Below are 16,106 nucleotides of genomic sequence, written 5' to 3'. Positions count from 1 at the left end.
ATGAAGTCTTGGACAAGCGTCGGCTCTCGGGAGAGATCAAGGCTGCCCTGCTCGCCCACGAACTCGAAAGGCGGGGCCGCGCGCCCACGCAGCAACAACCTGCAACTTGCTGGATGTAACAATGGCACAATGGCTGCAACCTTTTCCTACGCACCCAGTACGTGGTTGACCTTGGGCTCGCCACACGCGCATTCGCCGCGGCAGCTTGACGTCATCTCTCTTCCTTTGCTCAGGACGACATCTGATGGTGCCCGCCGCCCGCCCTCTGCGCACCGGAAAAGTCCGACGACGGATCTACCCGTGATTCAACAATCGAGAGGTTCGAAGCCAAAATGACATCGCTTGAGCTCTACCCCACGTCGCCCAAGCACACGCTGGCACAATTCATTGGCAGGTCCATTCGCGACGTGCCGACTCCAGCTGCCGTCGTCAATGTCGCGGCTGTGCGGCGAAACTGTGAGCGCATGCTCCAGACCTGTCTCGAGCTCGGCCTGGGCTGGAGGGCCCATGTAAAGACACACAAGGTGCGTGAGGGCGGCCGAGGACCGGACGGACCTGTCCCAAGCGCGACGAGCTGACTTGAAGGCCGAAAGACTGTGGAAATAACCGAGTTCCAAGTCGGACACGACGTCACGAAGCCCGTCAACCTCATCGTCTCAACCTTGGCCGAGGCCGAGTTTCTCCTGCCCAGGCTGGAGAAGTACAGGAGCCAGGGGAGAAAGGTCAATGTACGAGCCCGGGTCCGGACTAGGCGAGGGGGCCAAAGAAGAATTGAAAACGAACAGAGTTGGACAAATCTCGCCCCTGCTTGCTGACTTGTGCCCCTTGGCAGGTTCTCTACGGACTCCCAATTTCTCAGGACGCACTGCCGCGCTTGGCAGCAGTTGCTCGGGCCCTGGGGGAGGGCAGCGTGTCCGTTCTCGTCGACGATCCTGCGCAAATCCCAATCGTGTCCCAGTTCCGACGCCAGTCGGGCGTGATGCCTCATGCCCACATCAAGGTCGACATGGGCGGCAAACGAGCCGGCGTCGAGGTGCAGAGCCTGCGGTTTCTGCAACTGGCCGATGCGGCACTCGAGGCACACAGCCAAGCCCAGATTAGGCTTTCTGGCCTGTACTCGCATGCGGGGCATTCGTATGGAGGCGACAGCCGCGCGGCGGCCATTAAGACGATGAGGGCGGAGATCGGTGCCATGCTCGAGGGCGCCGACCGGTTGACGTCGCGCGCCGCGGACAAGGCGGCCGCCGACCTCCCTCCCCTGGTGGTGTCTGCCGGGGCGTCGCCCACGGCCCTGGCCGTTCAAAACCTCATCAGCACGGCCGAGGAAGGGCGGGACAGCAGCGTCCCCGGCCAGCTCGAGGCCGAGGTCGAGGCGCTCGCGGGCCTCTTCGCCACTGCCAGGCGCAAAGGGCGCCTTGTCGAGATCCATGCCGGCGTCTACCCCGTCCTGGACTTGCAACAGCTGGCGGCTCACAGCATTTCCGGCTCCAGACTCTCCTGGGCGGACATGGCGCTGACGGTCCTGGCACAAGTCCACAGCAACTACCCCGGACGGGGAGCCAACGGGACGCCCGAGGCTCTCATTGGGGCGGGAGGCATCGCACTGGCCCGGGAAGCATGCAAGGCGTACGAGGGCATGGCGATGCTCACTCCGTGGGGACGAAAGGATGTCGGCCCGCCGACTTGCGACGTTGAGCATTTCCACGGCTGGATCGTCGGTCGCTTCTCCCAAGAGCACGGCATTCTGACTTGGAGGTCTGGAAGCGCCAGCGAGTCTGGGCCTGTCCAGCCAGATCAGGAGCTGCCCGGGGTTGGCGAAAAGGTCCGGCTCTGGCCCAACCACGCCTGCATCACCAGTAGCCATTTCGGCTGGTATTTCGTCGTGGACGAGGACGAGGCAGGCAAGGAGGATGAGATTGTCGACGTCTGGGTTAGGTGCAGAGGCTGGTAAGGGCAGTCAGTGCATCCACGGAGGAAGGGCCTAGAAGACTGGTCGTTTGATGAAGTCGATTGCACGGCTCATCTTGGGCAGTTGATGGCGACACTGCTGCACTGGCAAATGGCGTTGATGCTGACACCGATGCATTGGCAAATGGCATTGATACTGCCGCGGCCCTCACGTTGGCGCCAAGACAATTGCGACCAGACAGTTTCATAAATACTTATTACCATGTCATTATTACAGAGGTGCTTATGAGCACGCAACTTACAGTCTGCGGCCAATCAGTTGGGAACCTCGGTTCAACAAGCGCTTTGTGCTACTTTGGAGGCTGAGATGGGGTAGTTCTGTCTGTGACGAGATGATTGCTGACCGCGGAAAGAGGAGGGGGGTCTTCGCTGTGGCGCTTGGTTCTCGGAATGTCGTACGATCAATCCAAGGTTGCCGAAAGGCAGTCCATGCCCCCTCGGTAGAGACGACGACTTCCAAGGAAGTCCCAAGCCCATGTAGATTGTCGATTGCATTGGCGTTGTTGCAGCCCCAAGCCTCAGAGCGGTGCAGGGCCAGCCAATGCTGCCGACTCGAAGACAAAACGTGGCATCAGGAGGGGCAGGCAGGCAGCACGGAAGTCAAGTTATGGGAAATTCTGCGAGACCTCGGACACATCAAGGTTTGATACCTTGTGGGCACTTGTTCATGCGGCATCGGTCTACTGTCATCTCGTCTTTATTCCCATAGTGTCCCCAAATTATGTTCCTGGTTCCGCAAATGATTCTCCTTTACAGCAGAGCGGTGCATTCAATCTCAACATCGGTGTCGAGGGGCAGGGCCTTGACGGCAACGCACCTGTACATCATTTATCAGCTTGCATTTCTACACCGGATACTAATCTGTTTGCATGAGTATTCTTATCAATGCAGGCCTTTTGACATGACGTGACAAATTCAGCGGGCCTCGGGCAAGCATTCCGTGGAACAACGCATCGATCGATGGAACAGGGACGGGGTTCATTCCGTGTAGTGGCAGGTCTGAGCCTGTAGCTGCACATCGGCGAAGGTGGTACGGAGCATGAAGGAGGCGCATTGCTTCCGCGCTGACAGAGTCTAGGCGAGCAAAGCAACAGGGAGGCCAAAGGACCAGGTGTTCAGGACGCGGAACAGCGCAGCCTTACGTTCGGCAAGGCTTGACATTGCCCCAGTAGGTGGTGTAGACCTCGTTCATCTTGGCAAAGTCATCCATATCGGAGAGGAAGACGTTGACCTTGACGACCTTCTCGAGGCTAGAGCCAGCAGCTTCGAGGATGGCAGAAAGGTTCTTGATACATTGGTGCTGGTGGATCTGTCAGCTCAAGATTTTCACACATGGTCGAGAGTCGACATATCCGCCATGGCCCGAGGGGACTTGTCGAGAACGTACAGTATGAGCCTGGACGTCGCCGTCAATCAGCTTGCCGGTCTTGGCGTCCATGGCGACGGCCCCAGAGACGAAGACCATGCCATTGGCCTTGATGGCTTGGCTGTAAATGCCAGGGAGAGGCTTGGGAGCCTCGTCGGTACTGACAGCAACTTTGGAGGAGGCCATTGCGATGTGATGTCTCTGGCGGTGCGCTTGGGTACGGTCGGAGCAGAGATGCCGAGAAATGGGGCGAACGTTGGCTTGCTGGGGAGCGACAAGGCGGTTTTGAATGGTGAATCGACAGCAATCTCTCTCTCACATGACGACCCGGGTGCCCGCCTGCCTGCCATCTTCGTGCCCTTCAGGCTTAGCCTCCCCTCAACACTTTTGCCAACATGATCCACAGCCCTGACGGCCAGAATGTGACGCCTCACGGTCTGGTGGCTCGTTGGGTCACGGTCACGGTCACGGTCACTGTCGCCGTGCCATCCATTCCCTCTGTGGCCGAGAGGAAACGTGAGGTGGACAATGGGCGCCGCCGCCGCCGCCGCCGCCGCCCCCCTCGCCACAGTGTGAGTGCTGGACTCCGCACAGTACACGCACCACGCATGCAACCAGACATGTAACATGCAACATGCCGCTTGGCCCTGAACCCGTCGGCATGTACCTTGGCGTGGGTTTTCGATTCCAGGATCATGAGGAGCCCTCGAGCGGAAACAGCCGTACCGGGACACGACCAGGGTCACGCTTGGATAACGCATCAAGTTGACTTATTCGTCATGATCGATTATCGGCAGTGCGCGCCTGCGACCCGTCGTCGAGGCGTTGACCGCGAGTCGGCCCTACTGGGTACTGGCTGGGACTGGGAGCAGGGCCCCCCCACCTTGGCCCTCGACGCCACTGACTGACAGGCAAGGTTGCTCTTTCCCCTGGCCTGGCTTGTCGACTTTGCGGGGAACAAAAGCCATTTGGTTGGGTGGGGGTCCATGCTCAAGTCAATCTTCTTCATGGATGCTTGATGCTGATGCGCCGGCAACCGGGATCTCTCAATTCACCGCCGAGGACGTTGAATCATTCGCTCCCCATCGTCCTCATCCGCCGTCAGCATTCGAGCGCTGCACACTTCGAGTTTCTCCAGGGACCACCCGTGGCGCTGCCTGCAGGTCCTGATAAGGGACGTCGGCGGTGGAGACGAGTTGGTTTGGAACTGTTTCCCCTTGTCCGCACGGGGGCTCCCATCGCGATTAGGTGGAAATAGCAATGGACTGGACGGCTGAGAGCGACGCGGCGTCGGACACCGTTCCGCTTGGAAGTGCCTCTCGAGACCCTGACTGAGTGCCAGGTTCGGTGCCATCTAGGCACTCACGTCCCTCCGGCGTTCGGTTCCGAGAGCAAAATTTGATATATTAATGACCAGGTGCCGTTGCTTTGGTATATAAGCTGACCACATCCTCTCGCTGCTCTTCTCTTACTCACCGTTTCCTAACCTTCGACGCACCTTGATATTAACTTGGTCCTTCAGCCAGCCCCGAGTCCCGACACCCGTCATCATGATAGCCTCCACCGCAGATGTCGAGGCCATGCGCAGGGATGCCGACGAGACTGATCAGTGTCCCAAGGACAATCTGTATAACGACAGCACGGCCGTGGTCGAACATGCCGCCGAGCGCAGTCTATGCTTCAAGTTCGATGTTCGTATCCTGCCGGTCCTGGTAGTTATGTGTATGTTCGGTTCGTCAACTATAGCTAAATGTCACGCGTCGGCTGACGGGACGCACACAATCATGCTGACTATACGGTCATGTAGACCTGTTCAACGTCCTGGATAAAAGCAATCTCAGCAACGCCCAAACGAATGGGCTCAGCAGGAGTAAGGGCGCTCCCCAGCGACGTCCAACACTCCTCGAATGCTCAGCGCTAACCCCTATCCCGACAGAGCTGAACTTTCAACCAGGCCAGTACAATCTCGTCGCATCCATCTTCTTCGTGCCCTACGTCGTCTTCGCTCCTCTAATCGCCATGCTCGGCAAGAAGTATGGCCCAGCCCGCGCCTTGTCCGTTATGATGGTCGGCTTCGGCTCCATAACCCTATTTGGGGCAGCCTGCCAAAACTTCAGCGGCATCTTCGCGGTCCGTTGGTTCCTCGGTATGACAGAAGCCGCCTTTTTGCCCGTGACCATTTACTACCTGACGACCTTCTATCGACGCGGCGAGCTGGCCAGACGACTCGCCGTCTTTTATGCTGCTTCCAATGTTGCCAGTGCCTTCAGTGGAATGCTAGCGTTTGGCGTGTTCCACATCCATGGCGAACTGTACCCTTGGCGCTATTTGTTTCTGATTGAGGGATCGGCCACCGTGCTTTTCGCCGTCTTCGCCTTCTGGTATCTGCCCAAGAGTGCATCCGAGTCCCAGTTCCTCAACGAGGAAGAGAAGGCTCTTGCTTTCCACCGTATGCAAATCGACTCATCCTCGGCCGTCTCGGAGAAGTTTAGCTTCAAGGAAGCCCTGCACATATTCAGGTACCCTTCGTCTTATGCCTTCCTCGCCATGGAATGCTGCCTTGGCGTACCGCTCCAATCGGTATCATTGTTCTTGCCTCAAATCATCCAGCGACTTGGCTATTCTACCGTCAAGACGAACCTCTACACAGTCGCGCCGAGTATCGCGGGCGCGACCATGCTGATTCTGATGGCTTTTGCTTCTGACTACACTCGCGTCCGATTTCCCTTCATTGTCCTCGGCCTTGCTTTCGCATTGACTGGATTTATCATCTTCGCATCTATTACCGACATCCAGGCCCAAATTCAAGTTGCGTACTTTGCAACCTTCATGATGTGTTGGGGTGCTTCTGCGCCGTCGGTCCTGCTTTCCACGTGGTACAATAACAATATCGCCCACGAGGGTCGTCGCGTTGCCCTCACGTCGGTGGGCGTGCCCATGGCCAACGTCATGGGCCTGGTAGCCAGTAACGTATTCCAACAACATGATGCCCCCAAGTATACGTCGGCCCTCATCACCACAGCCTGCTTTGGCGTTTCGGGTGTTCTTCTTGCGTGCCCTCTAGGGCTGTACATGATTTTTGATAATAATAGGCGTGACCGCAAGGCAGGAGTCAAGGTCAAGGCTGGGGACGTGCCAACCCTCAAGCTGCGGGATGGCCCTGATTCACCCGAGTTTAGATGGTATCTATAGAAATCCCTTCAGCTTGTCGATAGCCCAAGTATCTACATGTACTGGGCAGGCGAATTAGATTGAACCTTGCAAAAGTTGTTCTTATCCCCCTTTGCCTTGGCGCGGTTTCCAAGAGGCAGGATTTCAGCAGAGCGCAGTAATGACACCTTGCTCAGCTACAGAGACCGACCGAGAAAGTTCAGGCCCCTCACTGGTGAAAAGTCATCGGCTTGCAAAAACAGCCCCAGGTCTCCCAAAGCATCATCGCCCTCCCAGTGACCATTGACCAAATTGAAGTATTGGTCTTGGAACAAGTCGTCCTGGCTGCGCAGTTGCTCGGCGCTTGGCGACGGGATTGGATCTCCTCGAGATGGCGCAGCCGAAGCGTCGCCATTGCTGCCGGCAAAAGGGTCTGGCCGTTTTGACTCCGTCGCCGTGGAGTCATGACCGGAGCCGTCCGTCTGCGCAGCGTGTAGTCTCTCGGCAATAGATCGATCCAAGTATTGGAGAAACAAGTCAAGGACGTTGTTGTTGATCCTCCAGTATTCCTGTATCTCCTTGAGGCACAGCAGGCACATTTGCGCCCTGTGCTCTGCCATTCGTCTTGAAACGCCGATTCCTCGACGGATACTGATGACATGGATGCAGAGCGCTGCAAAGAGACTAGTGATTCTACACACGGGATAAATAAGTCGACAGCGATGGATAAAAGGACGACGGGCAGGCCCAACGTACAAGTGCATTTGCCCGTATCGCAGTGTGCCATGCGTCGACATGTCCTCTGCGATCCGGCTTATCCTGCAAGCAGCGGCGGTGACGACCCAGTTATTCTTGTCTCCTTCGCCATGTCGCAGGAAACAATTCCTGTGTATTAAAATACGGAGATGGCTGTGTAACAAGAGGTCAGGAATGACATGGGGCCATGGCGCTTCTTGTAAACCAACTCACTTGTATGCCAGATGCAATAGACATGTCCATACAGACTCGCGGGCCCCATCTGCCGCATACTTCATGGTCTCTGGCAGACTGTCTTTCCACGCCTCCAGGGCGTTGTCAAGGTCACTGACGTCGCCGGCGGTCGAGGCGCGTCTGCCGGGGGCAAAGTGCAAATCAATGACTCGGCCAACTTTCAAGTTGCCGGAGCAGTCGGTGTCAGCTTCATTTCTGCCTACTCTGCAGTTTCGCACGGCCTCAGCAGCCGGCGCTCTCTGGAGCCGTACTCACGCAACCTGGCAATCTCTACCATCCTGATGGCGTACGTAATGTGCTCCGGTTGGCACGAGCCGAACAGCGGGTCGTTGGCACACAGGGCCTCCGACTCGAGGTCCGTGGCGCCGAGAGGCTCAATGTCGCAGTCCTCATCCCGTATACGACTGGGCAAACCGAGCGCGGCCGCTACTTGACGCTCCCGCACCTGTGTGCCTGGTCAGGCAGAGCCGAGGGTCCAAGGTCCATGGCGCCGGGGGCAAGAACTTACATAGATGGACCACCATATTCTCCGTCTCATTCGGTTCATGTGCGCGCTTTTGGACGTCGATCGCGGTCTTGGGCGGGGGGGTCTGTGAGCACTCCGCGCGTTGCGCGGCTCGGTTGGACGGGGGACGACTCACGATCTATGCAGTCCGTACGACTCTGACAGGGTAATGACGACGCCGAGCCAGTATCGGACATCTCGGACATCTGCGGGGCCGCCGCGCCAGAAGCTCATGAGGAAGATGGACTGTATCAAGGTGATTTCGTCCTTTTCCCAATCAGCGTGGAACAGAAGCCTGGCCCTCGTGTGCAGGATGCGCTTGGCCTCGGATCGATCCTTGAAGCCCATGGCCACGATTGTGTCGTCGTCGCAGTACGTGGTGCCTATGAACAGCATGGCTTGTAGCAAGAAGCGGGAAATATCCATTGCGGTCAGGCGCCTTGTCACCTCGGCCCGGTCGAGGATGGGGAAGCCCGGGTGGAACCATGTGAAGTAGGCCCGGAGGGCTGGGAGGCACGCCTGGACATCTGGAAGCGCGAGGGCGCCCTCGTCGCGCAGATAGCGCATGGTCCCGGCGCTTGTTCCGGCGCCCTCGACCTGCGACTGCGAGCCGGGGCTTCCGGGGATCGGGAATGTGAGCCGAGGTTTTTGACTCGAGGCGTTGCCGGGGCCGTCCGGGGCGGCCGCCTCGTCGCCGGGCACGAGCGTCAAGAAATTGGATTCCCCGAAGAAGAGCGTGCCGGCTGCAGAAGAGGCGGCCGTGGTCGCCGCATGGTCGGGGCCGGTGGTGGCGTCCTCCCCGGCGACGACCGGGCTCGACCTCGGCTCCGCATCGGGCAGATGGGATTCGCCGGCGAGGCTGGACGACGGTCGCACGTTGGAGTCGGCGGTGCATGTCGGGCTCAACGACCCTCGGGCGCCTGGCGGCGGCGCGGGTTCCAGACGGCGAGACCTGCGCGGGTATCTGTCACCATCAATCAGTCGTCGAGTCGGGATGGCGGCGCTTTCAGCAAACGAACGACAGGCGGCGTACCGTCCGCGGCGAGACGGAAGAACCTCGCATCTGGCGCCGGCAGCAGCACAGTTCGTGCAGGGCTGGACTTCGGTCACGTCACAGCGGACGCGACGGCTGTTGCATTCACGGCAGGCGTGTTTGGCGCGGGTCTTCTTGGGTTTCTGGCTGGACGGTGCGATGTGCGGCATGGCGCCTGCGGGGGAGGGACATTGGACCCTTGCGCCCGAAGATTAGGAGGGGATAGTCCTGTCGAGTACGGAGCACGGCGTTGCGAGTGTAAATGCATGTGGATGGTGTGCATCGGGTGCTTTGGATGGGTGTGGGCGAGACGGGATGAATGAATGAATGAATTGTGGGTGAGGGAGTGCGATTTGGTGTGGCGACACATGACACATCCATGACCCTTGGGCTGCTGACACGTGCATGCCCACCTCCCCTCCCACGGAGATGCAACAACAAACTACCTCTTCTGGCCTTTTTTTTTTGTCTTTTTTTTTCATTCCTTCTTTTTCTTCTTCTTTTGTCATTTATTTGTACAGTCTTTTTTCTTCCCCCCTCAACACCGGCCGAGGTGATTCGTGCTCCCCCCCTCCCCGACTCGCACTCAATAGCTTCTCGGCAGCTTCAACACCTTCTCACTTATATAGTTCAAAATCATTTCCCGACTCACGGGCGCAATCCTCGGGACAAGGCACTCCCTGAACCACCTCTCCACGTCGTATTCTGCGGCATATCCCATGCCCCCGTGAGCGAGGACCGCCCTCTCACAAGCCGTAAAGGCTGCTTCCGCTGCCACATACTTTGCGCTGTTGGCTGCCACTCCGACAGCATCTTGTTTGACGTTTGCGTCATGTGCACTCTGGTCATATAGCCTTGCCGCATGGTAGGTTGCCAACTTGGCCGCTTCAAGCTTGACATATGCATCCGCCAAAGGGTGTGCAACACCTTGGTTCATGCCAATCGGCTTCTCGAAAACGACGCGCTCTCGCGCATAGGACGCTGCTCTTGACAAGGCAGCGTATCCCAGACCCAGCGCTTCGCCGGCTAAAAGACACCTCTCGGCATTCATTCCGTGCAGAATCATCTTGAACCCGTGCCCTTCACGGCCTATTATTGCCGACGCCGGAACCTGGTAGTCATGGAAGAAGACCTCGTTGGCGTCCACGGCCCGGCCACCCATCTTCTTGATTCGGCGCAGCTCCAGGCCTGGTCGCGCACGATCCAGGTCAACACAGAACAGGGAGAGCCCTTCGCTCGGCTTCTGGACCTGGTCTCGGGGCGTGGTGCGGGCCAACAGTATCATTCTCGAGGCCACTTGCGCGCATGTGATCCAAATCTTCTGGCCGGTGATGCTGTACCCGTCCGCGGTCCTTCGGGCCGTGGTAGACAACCCCAGCGTATTGAGTCCTGCGTCTGGTTCCGTCACGCCAAAACATGTCCGCCACCTGCCGGATATGATGTTGGCCATCGTTTCATTCAACTGCGCCTGCGTGCCAAACTTGGCCAGCGGCTGGGTCGCATAAACGTTGGCGTGGATCGCCTGTGCTCCAGCCATGCCGGCCCCGGATTCTGCAATTGTCTGCATCATCATGGTCGCCTCCGATATGCCGAGGCCTGAGCCGCCGAGCGACTCTGGCAGCGCAATGCCCAGCCAACCTCCCTCGGCAACGGCGGCATGGAATTCTTTGGGATCCTGCTCCTTTTGGTCGCGCTCTCGCCAGTAGGAGCTCGGGAATTGGGAGCATATTTGGTTGATGGAATCGCGCACCAGCAGCTGGGTTTCAGTGAAGCCAGTTGTTTCCATGATGCGCAGCCTCCGGCTTGCGGAGAAGCACCGGCTTCGAGGCGCCAGGAGCGGTAGCCATGGCTGTTCGCGCAAAAGAAGGGACTTTGCTTCGCCAAGGCCAAGTGCTCGAGGCCTTGTCATCTCGCGCATCATTCGTGTGCCCATTGACGCTTGCAGTACCAGAGAGGCCAATGGGTAGCTACTCTGGAGTCCGTACGGAGTACCTAGGTGGGGTATCCATGCAAGTTATTCGTGTATCCGTGCGTCCATGTAGCCGACTCGACCCTTGTGGGTCTTGGGGATAGCCGAGCTGGCTTGCACGGTTAATGCCGTCGGCCCCACCCAACAATGTCAGCGCCACTCGGTACGGGACCCGACGGGACCCGTAGCGCGGCGCCTTCCCTTATTACGCTGACCAACCAGCTGTCAGTTGGCGACAACATGACATTTGCGCAAAGTGGCAGACGCTGTTTCGTGATGCGATACATGACGGTGAAAAGAAACCGAGGTATGAAAAAGGCAAAGCCTGATTTGAAAACGACCTGCGCTTCTGCGTGGGCCACAGCGCACACGAGTGGCTTTGCCTGGTCCAGACTCCAGTCTAACATTTCGCCTTGTGTCCCTTTTTGAAGCCTATGCGGAACAAAGGGTGAAGTCTTTCAACCCGGCATCCGGCACCACCTCGTTGGGTAAGCAAAGCGCAATGCCCTCTCCCTTCAAGTCCTTGAATACTCGACTGTATTCTCTCTATGCCGAACATCAGTAACCCTGTCTTGCAGATACCGAGTATATGAATTTTATGAAGCAGTGGGGCCTACTTTTGTGATGAAAATGAAATCGTCATATATTCCATCCTTCTTCATCTTTGGACGAACAAGGTCACCTACTCCGCCAAGGAGAGCGACGACTGTTGTAATCTTGCTGTCCCAAGTAACGAGCGCCGACACTAGCTCCCCGTCTACTCTGGAAGATTCAGTAGATCCGTAAGGATCTAGATGAAAATGTCAGCAATCCAATTGTTCTCGTTTCAACCCCGCCAAGGCACGCACGTGGCTGACTTACTCTGCATCTTCTTCGCCGTCACCATGCTGCGCCACCACGCCAATCCAACAAACAGCCTTGTCAAACGTGACGGTGGGCCAGGCACTATATGGTGTCATGACATCATGTTCCTGCTCTTTCTGGCTCGCGACAGAGGGTAATCCAGCTGGAGAGACGAACCATGATCTCGTCCGTCTTGGGGTCCGTAGAGTTGTTGACAGATGCGAAGAGGCCAGGCGCCTTGGTCACCACTGAGTTGCAAGTTCTTGCTCTCTCTGCGTTGTGATAAAGCCTCCTATCATTGCGACACGAGATTCAGCAAAAGATGTCCCCAGGGCAAACTAGCCGGCGAGATGTGTACTTGCTTCGCAAGGTCAACATCGTAATATGGCAGCTCGAGGACCTTCCAAAGTTCATGGCTAGAGAACCAATACCCTTGCATGCCTGTTAGCTCTGCTCGTGTGTCAGAGGACGATAGATGACACTGGACAACCGTACCTTGCTCGACGGTGATGGGGCCGACTCCGCCCACCCTGTATTCCACGCTTCTGAGCTTCGCCCTCTTGGCCTGCCACAGTGCGTCCCTGTCTCTCTGGTGGAGCCCGCCAAAGGCGTTGAGGAAACGTGTGAATAGCTCGCCTTCATAAGGGTCATCGAGGTAGTTTGTACCCTCACACTGGTATCCCTGTTTCGGATCCGTCAGAGGTAAAAATTGGTCGTTGATGCTTGCTACCGCACGCACGTGGCCATCGCCTCGGTAGAGGACAGAAGCAGCTGTGGTCTTGAAGTAGTCGAGCCACTCCTGCCAGCCCTTGGAGATATTCTCGGGCGATTGATCACCACTCTGCTCAAGGGCACTGATGCAAGCATACACCGCCCAAATGAGCTCGCTGCAGTACAGGCTTGCGTCGGCCTTGAATATTCACGGGGAGCCTTCGGCCCTGCTTACCCGTTGTCCAAGGCAGGCACCCGATTTACCCAGTCCCAAGCTGCAGACAGCTGAAGCTCGCCGGTTGTCATCCAGGGCAGGAACCCGCCGAATCCGGGCCTGGACTCGTTAAACTGAAGATATGTTCGAAGCTTTGTTTTCAGGATGGATGCTGCAAGCTTGGGGGCTTTTGAAAGATTCTGGGGCGCAAGGAAGCGTGCTGCTTCTTTCGAGCCAGAGATGGCGTGTGCGTACAGCATGATCTGGAGAGCCTGGATTCATCGACATGTCAGACAAGTAAACCTTGTGGGAAGCGCTCGGGCACGAATCGGGATCCCGTTACCTCTTTACTGGCGGCACTGAATGGATGCTTTCTGGTTGAAGCTCCCGTGGTCCAGTTGAGCTGTGTTCCATCATATGTCATGCCATTGGCGGAGTTGTACGCAACATTGTTTTGATGAAACTTGCCCTCCCAGAACAGGAGGTCCAATTCGAACACGCTCGGGTCCCCGAGCACGTCCTCACGGGACCAATCGGCCGCAAGTCGACACCGGGGAGAGGCATGAGGTGACTGCAATGAGGGCAAGGCAGACGTCAATGTGAATCCGCACGAGTTTCATTTGGTGGCCCACTTTAATGGAGCGCGTCTAGGGTCGAACCGGAGGGAAAAGAAGGGGGAAACCAGAAACAAAAAGGCTTCCGTTTGAAGTGGCTTCGGCCTGTATGGTTGACTTCGTCCTCGTCAAGGCAGCTTCTGCACTAGTATCAACACCAAGCAAGGATTCGATACGCCGCCGTATTGAAACGCCAAAGTAGCCTCGCTCTTTAAATCGCACTAGCGGAAACAATCCGGCCAGCCGTCGGCTAGCGGTACTCCTAGGTACCTAGACCCACTGGGCAGTCAGCTGGGCGGACAGGTACCCAAGCAGTCGTCGTCCCGTGTCCCGTTGAGGTGGCAGCCGCAGATCCGGAGTTTTTATTTTTCGTCAGCCAGTCAAATTGTGGATCTTCCACGTGGCAAGCGACGTTGAAGGCCCTTTTTGACCGACATAAAATCCCGAAAGTCTCTTGATTGATCCCTCCGTGTCTCGCGTTTGCTCCGTCCCAGGGCTTTCGGGTCAGGCAGGTCGGTCCTTATTAGGATGTGAAGTCATCAGGTCAAAATGACCAGCTCGTTGCAGAGCTCGCCTCCACGCCGTCTGTCGCCAATCCTGGACAAGCCACGGCGCCAAGCGATAACTCGAGCCTGCGACCGTTGTCGCCGAAGAAAGGCAAAGGTACGCACGGATTTATTTTGTATTTCTCCGTCGGAGCTTCTGTTTAACCTGGCGCTCTTTCTTTACCTGTCTCGTCTTGTCTTGTCTTGTCTCGTCTTTTCTTTTCCCTTCTTTGTCCATGCGTGTCGTGCGGCTAACTTGCGGGACCACGCAAAAGTGCGATCTTGACAACGCTGTAGGTACTTGCTCACATTGCCGAGACAACAATGTCCGTTGCACATATGACTTGCCCTTGGCCAAGCGTGGGCCAAAGTCGAAAAAAAGAGGCGACTCTTCTATTCCCCCAGAGTCTGTGTCGACATTCCCCGGTCGAAGCTGCACACACCAGGCCCTGCTCGTCCGTCGCCCTACCAGCTCGACCGCAGCCACCTTTCAAAGCCCGTCAACCTCGTCAACAACCTCCTGGGAGCCTTCAGCTCAACTCGGTGTCGGTGCCGGCGCCGGCACGGGACCGTCTCCAGCTTCGACTCGAGACTTTGCCTCCATAGCAAGTCCCCCGGCAGCGCGTGGGGTTTCTGCCGTCAAGCGGTGGCACGATTTATCCAGAGCCATGTCTTCCAGAAGCAAGACCCTCGAGCAAATGGTTGAACAATGCTTCGGCCTCTTTTTCGAGTATCTCTATCCCCTCACTCCACTGGTGCACGAGCCTAGTCTTCGTGACGGGCTTTCCATATTTACGCGAAAAGCATCCAACTCGGCGTTGCAGAACGCGCCGCGAAATGGAAATGACGGCGTGGCGGATACCCTGTCCGCCTTGAACCCCCCGGCATGGCCGGGCGACTCTCCCGATGTTGCCTCCGGGCCCGGGGGCGAGGCGTCGGGATCTTGGCATGACGCCACATTCACCCTCATCACGGCCGTTTGTGCCGAGGCGGCCTTTCTCCTCCCCAGAGACCTGTTCCCCGAGGGTGGTTCTGTGGCCGATCTCTTCCTGCAAGCTTCGAGGGACTGTCTGACCAGCTATCTGGAGGCTGATTTGGAAAACCCAAATGCAAACTCCATAACCATTCGCTACTTTCACTCAAACTGTGTCCATGCGGCTGGGAAGCCCGAGTACTCCTGGCACATCTTCGGCGAAGCCACCAGACTCGCACAGGTGATGAGGCTGCACGATGAGACCTCCCTGGAAGGACTGTCCCCCGTGGAATCCGAGCTGCGTCGCCGCGCCTTCTGGATTGTTTACATGGGTGATAAATCAGCCGCTATTCTGAACAATCGGCCAATGACGATGCACAAGTATTCGTTCGAGACCGGGGTAACTACAGCATACCCGACTGGAACTGACAACGGGTCTGCCTCTGCGGCAAACATGTCCAACGTTGCAACGCCCCCCGACACCTACTGTAGGAACTTCATCACGGGATTCAATGCAAACCTGAAGTTATGGCAGGCCGCTTCAGATCTCCTCATTCAAGTTCGACTCTTCCAAGACCAAAAGTCCAACGAGCTCAGTGCCGCAAATTCACCGAGTCAAGTACTGACAGAACCCGAGAGGCAGCGCCTAGACTCCCTCTTTGTGCAGTTCATCACTTGCATGGATGATCTGCCCCCTTACCTGCAGTCGTATACGTTTGCCTGTGTCGGAAACGCCGGCGGCCCCATCTCCGAGGCCAAGCAGTTCATAATTCAGTGCGCCAATCTCCAGGTCTCGTTTCACTGTCTGCGCATGGTCATCACCCAGAAGTTTGAGGACATCGCCTTCTTGGCCGCCGGTGCTGAGCAGGCGGACTTGCGCAGGACGGAAATAGTCAGGGACATGCTGAGGGTGATGCAGGAGGCCCCCTTTTGGGCTTTGCAGGTGAACGGTGAACCATACGTATGCTCGGGTCGAGGCAAGCCATGTGGACGGTGCGACGGTGCTAACATTCTGTGCCTAGGTGGAAAAGATTAGGCTGATCGGTGCTACGTTGCTGTCTATTATTCACCGCCATCAGGCGTCGCCGCTCGCTGCACGAGCCAGGAGTGATTTTAGCGTTTTGCTGGATATTTTAACGAGGCTCGATTCGAAGGCCTCGGATGCCCTCAAGAGTACTTCCACGTGGGCAATGTAAAGGAAGAAGTGAGACGGGAATTTGAGCAT

General features: G+C 57.2%; 7 protein-coding genes across 7 annotated transcripts; 3 read left to right on the top strand and 4 right to left on the bottom strand.

Moving 5' to 3' along the window:
- Positions 1 to 332: 332 nt before the first annotated feature.
- On the top strand, positions 333 to 1,951 carry MAM_00637 (Alanine racemase; the record flags this gene model as incomplete). Its single annotated transcript, XM_040819436.1, has 3 exons — positions 333 to 524; positions 594 to 728; positions 833 to 1,951. 3 exons carry the CDS (start codon positions 333 to 335, stop codon positions 1,949 to 1,951), a joined length of 1,446 nt encoding a protein of 481 aa, XP_040682701.1.
- Positions 1,952 to 2,718: 767 nt separating this feature from the next.
- MAM_00636 (Endoribonuclease L-PSP) lies at positions 2,719 to 3,520 on the bottom strand (the record flags this gene model as incomplete). Its single annotated transcript, XM_040819435.1, has 3 exons — positions 2,719 to 2,785; positions 3,111 to 3,268; positions 3,356 to 3,520. 3 exons carry the CDS (start codon positions 3,518 to 3,520, stop codon positions 2,719 to 2,721), a joined length of 390 nt encoding a protein of 129 aa, XP_040682700.1.
- Positions 3,521 to 4,884: 1,364 nt separating this feature from the next.
- On the top strand, positions 4,885 to 6,526 carry MAM_00635 (MFS transporter; the record flags this gene model as incomplete). The annotated part of the gene is made up of 2 exons (XM_040819434.1): positions 4,885 to 5,056; positions 5,142 to 6,526. 2 exons carry the CDS (start codon positions 4,885 to 4,887, stop codon positions 6,524 to 6,526), a joined length of 1,557 nt encoding a protein of 518 aa, XP_040682699.1.
- Positions 6,527 to 6,681: 155 nt separating this feature from the next.
- Positions 6,682 to 9,182, bottom strand: MAM_00634 (uncharacterized protein; the record flags this gene model as incomplete). The annotated part of the gene is made up of 6 exons (XM_040819433.1): positions 6,682 to 7,177; positions 7,241 to 7,393; positions 7,454 to 7,631; positions 7,730 to 7,919; positions 7,983 to 8,064; positions 8,116 to 9,182. 6 exons carry the CDS (start codon positions 9,180 to 9,182, stop codon positions 6,682 to 6,684), a joined length of 2,166 nt encoding a protein of 721 aa, XP_040682698.1.
- A 416-nt stretch (positions 9,183 to 9,598) lies between these two features.
- MAM_00633 (Acyl-CoA dehydrogenase/oxidase) lies at positions 9,599 to 10,798 on the bottom strand (the record flags this gene model as incomplete). The annotated part of the gene is made up of 1 exon (XM_040819432.1): positions 9,599 to 10,798. One exon carries the CDS (start codon positions 10,796 to 10,798, stop codon positions 9,599 to 9,601), a length of 1,200 nt encoding a protein of 399 aa, XP_040682697.1.
- Positions 10,799 to 11,413: 615 nt separating this feature from the next.
- On the bottom strand, positions 11,414 to 13,009 carry MAM_00632 (uncharacterized protein; the record flags this gene model as incomplete). The annotated part of the gene is made up of 7 exons (XM_040819431.1): positions 11,414 to 11,527; positions 11,599 to 11,771; positions 11,843 to 11,926; positions 12,002 to 12,116; positions 12,183 to 12,256; positions 12,320 to 12,711; positions 12,771 to 13,009. The coding sequence occupies 7 exons, from the start codon at positions 13,007 to 13,009 to the stop codon at positions 11,414 to 11,416; spliced, it is 1,191 nt and encodes a 396-aa protein (XP_040682696.1).
- A 1,567-nt stretch (positions 13,010 to 14,576) lies between these two features.
- Positions 14,577 to 16,077, top strand: MAM_00631 (uncharacterized protein; the record flags this gene model as incomplete). Its single annotated transcript, XM_040819430.1, has 2 exons — positions 14,577 to 15,842; positions 15,904 to 16,077. The coding sequence occupies 2 exons, from the start codon at positions 14,577 to 14,579 to the stop codon at positions 16,075 to 16,077; spliced, it is 1,440 nt and encodes a 479-aa protein (XP_040682695.1).
- Positions 16,078 to 16,106: the final 29 nt, after the last annotated feature.

The sequence above is a fragment of the Metarhizium album genome, assembly GCF_000804445.1.
Source record: "Metarhizium album ARSEF 1941 chromosome Unknown scaffold_1, whole genome shotgun sequence".
In the NCBI taxonomy this organism is placed as follows: domain Eukaryota; kingdom Fungi; phylum Ascomycota; class Sordariomycetes; order Hypocreales; family Clavicipitaceae; genus Metarhizium; species Metarhizium album.
Note: the sequence above shows the minus strand (reverse complement) of the source record. Positions and strands in the feature narration are given on the sequence as shown.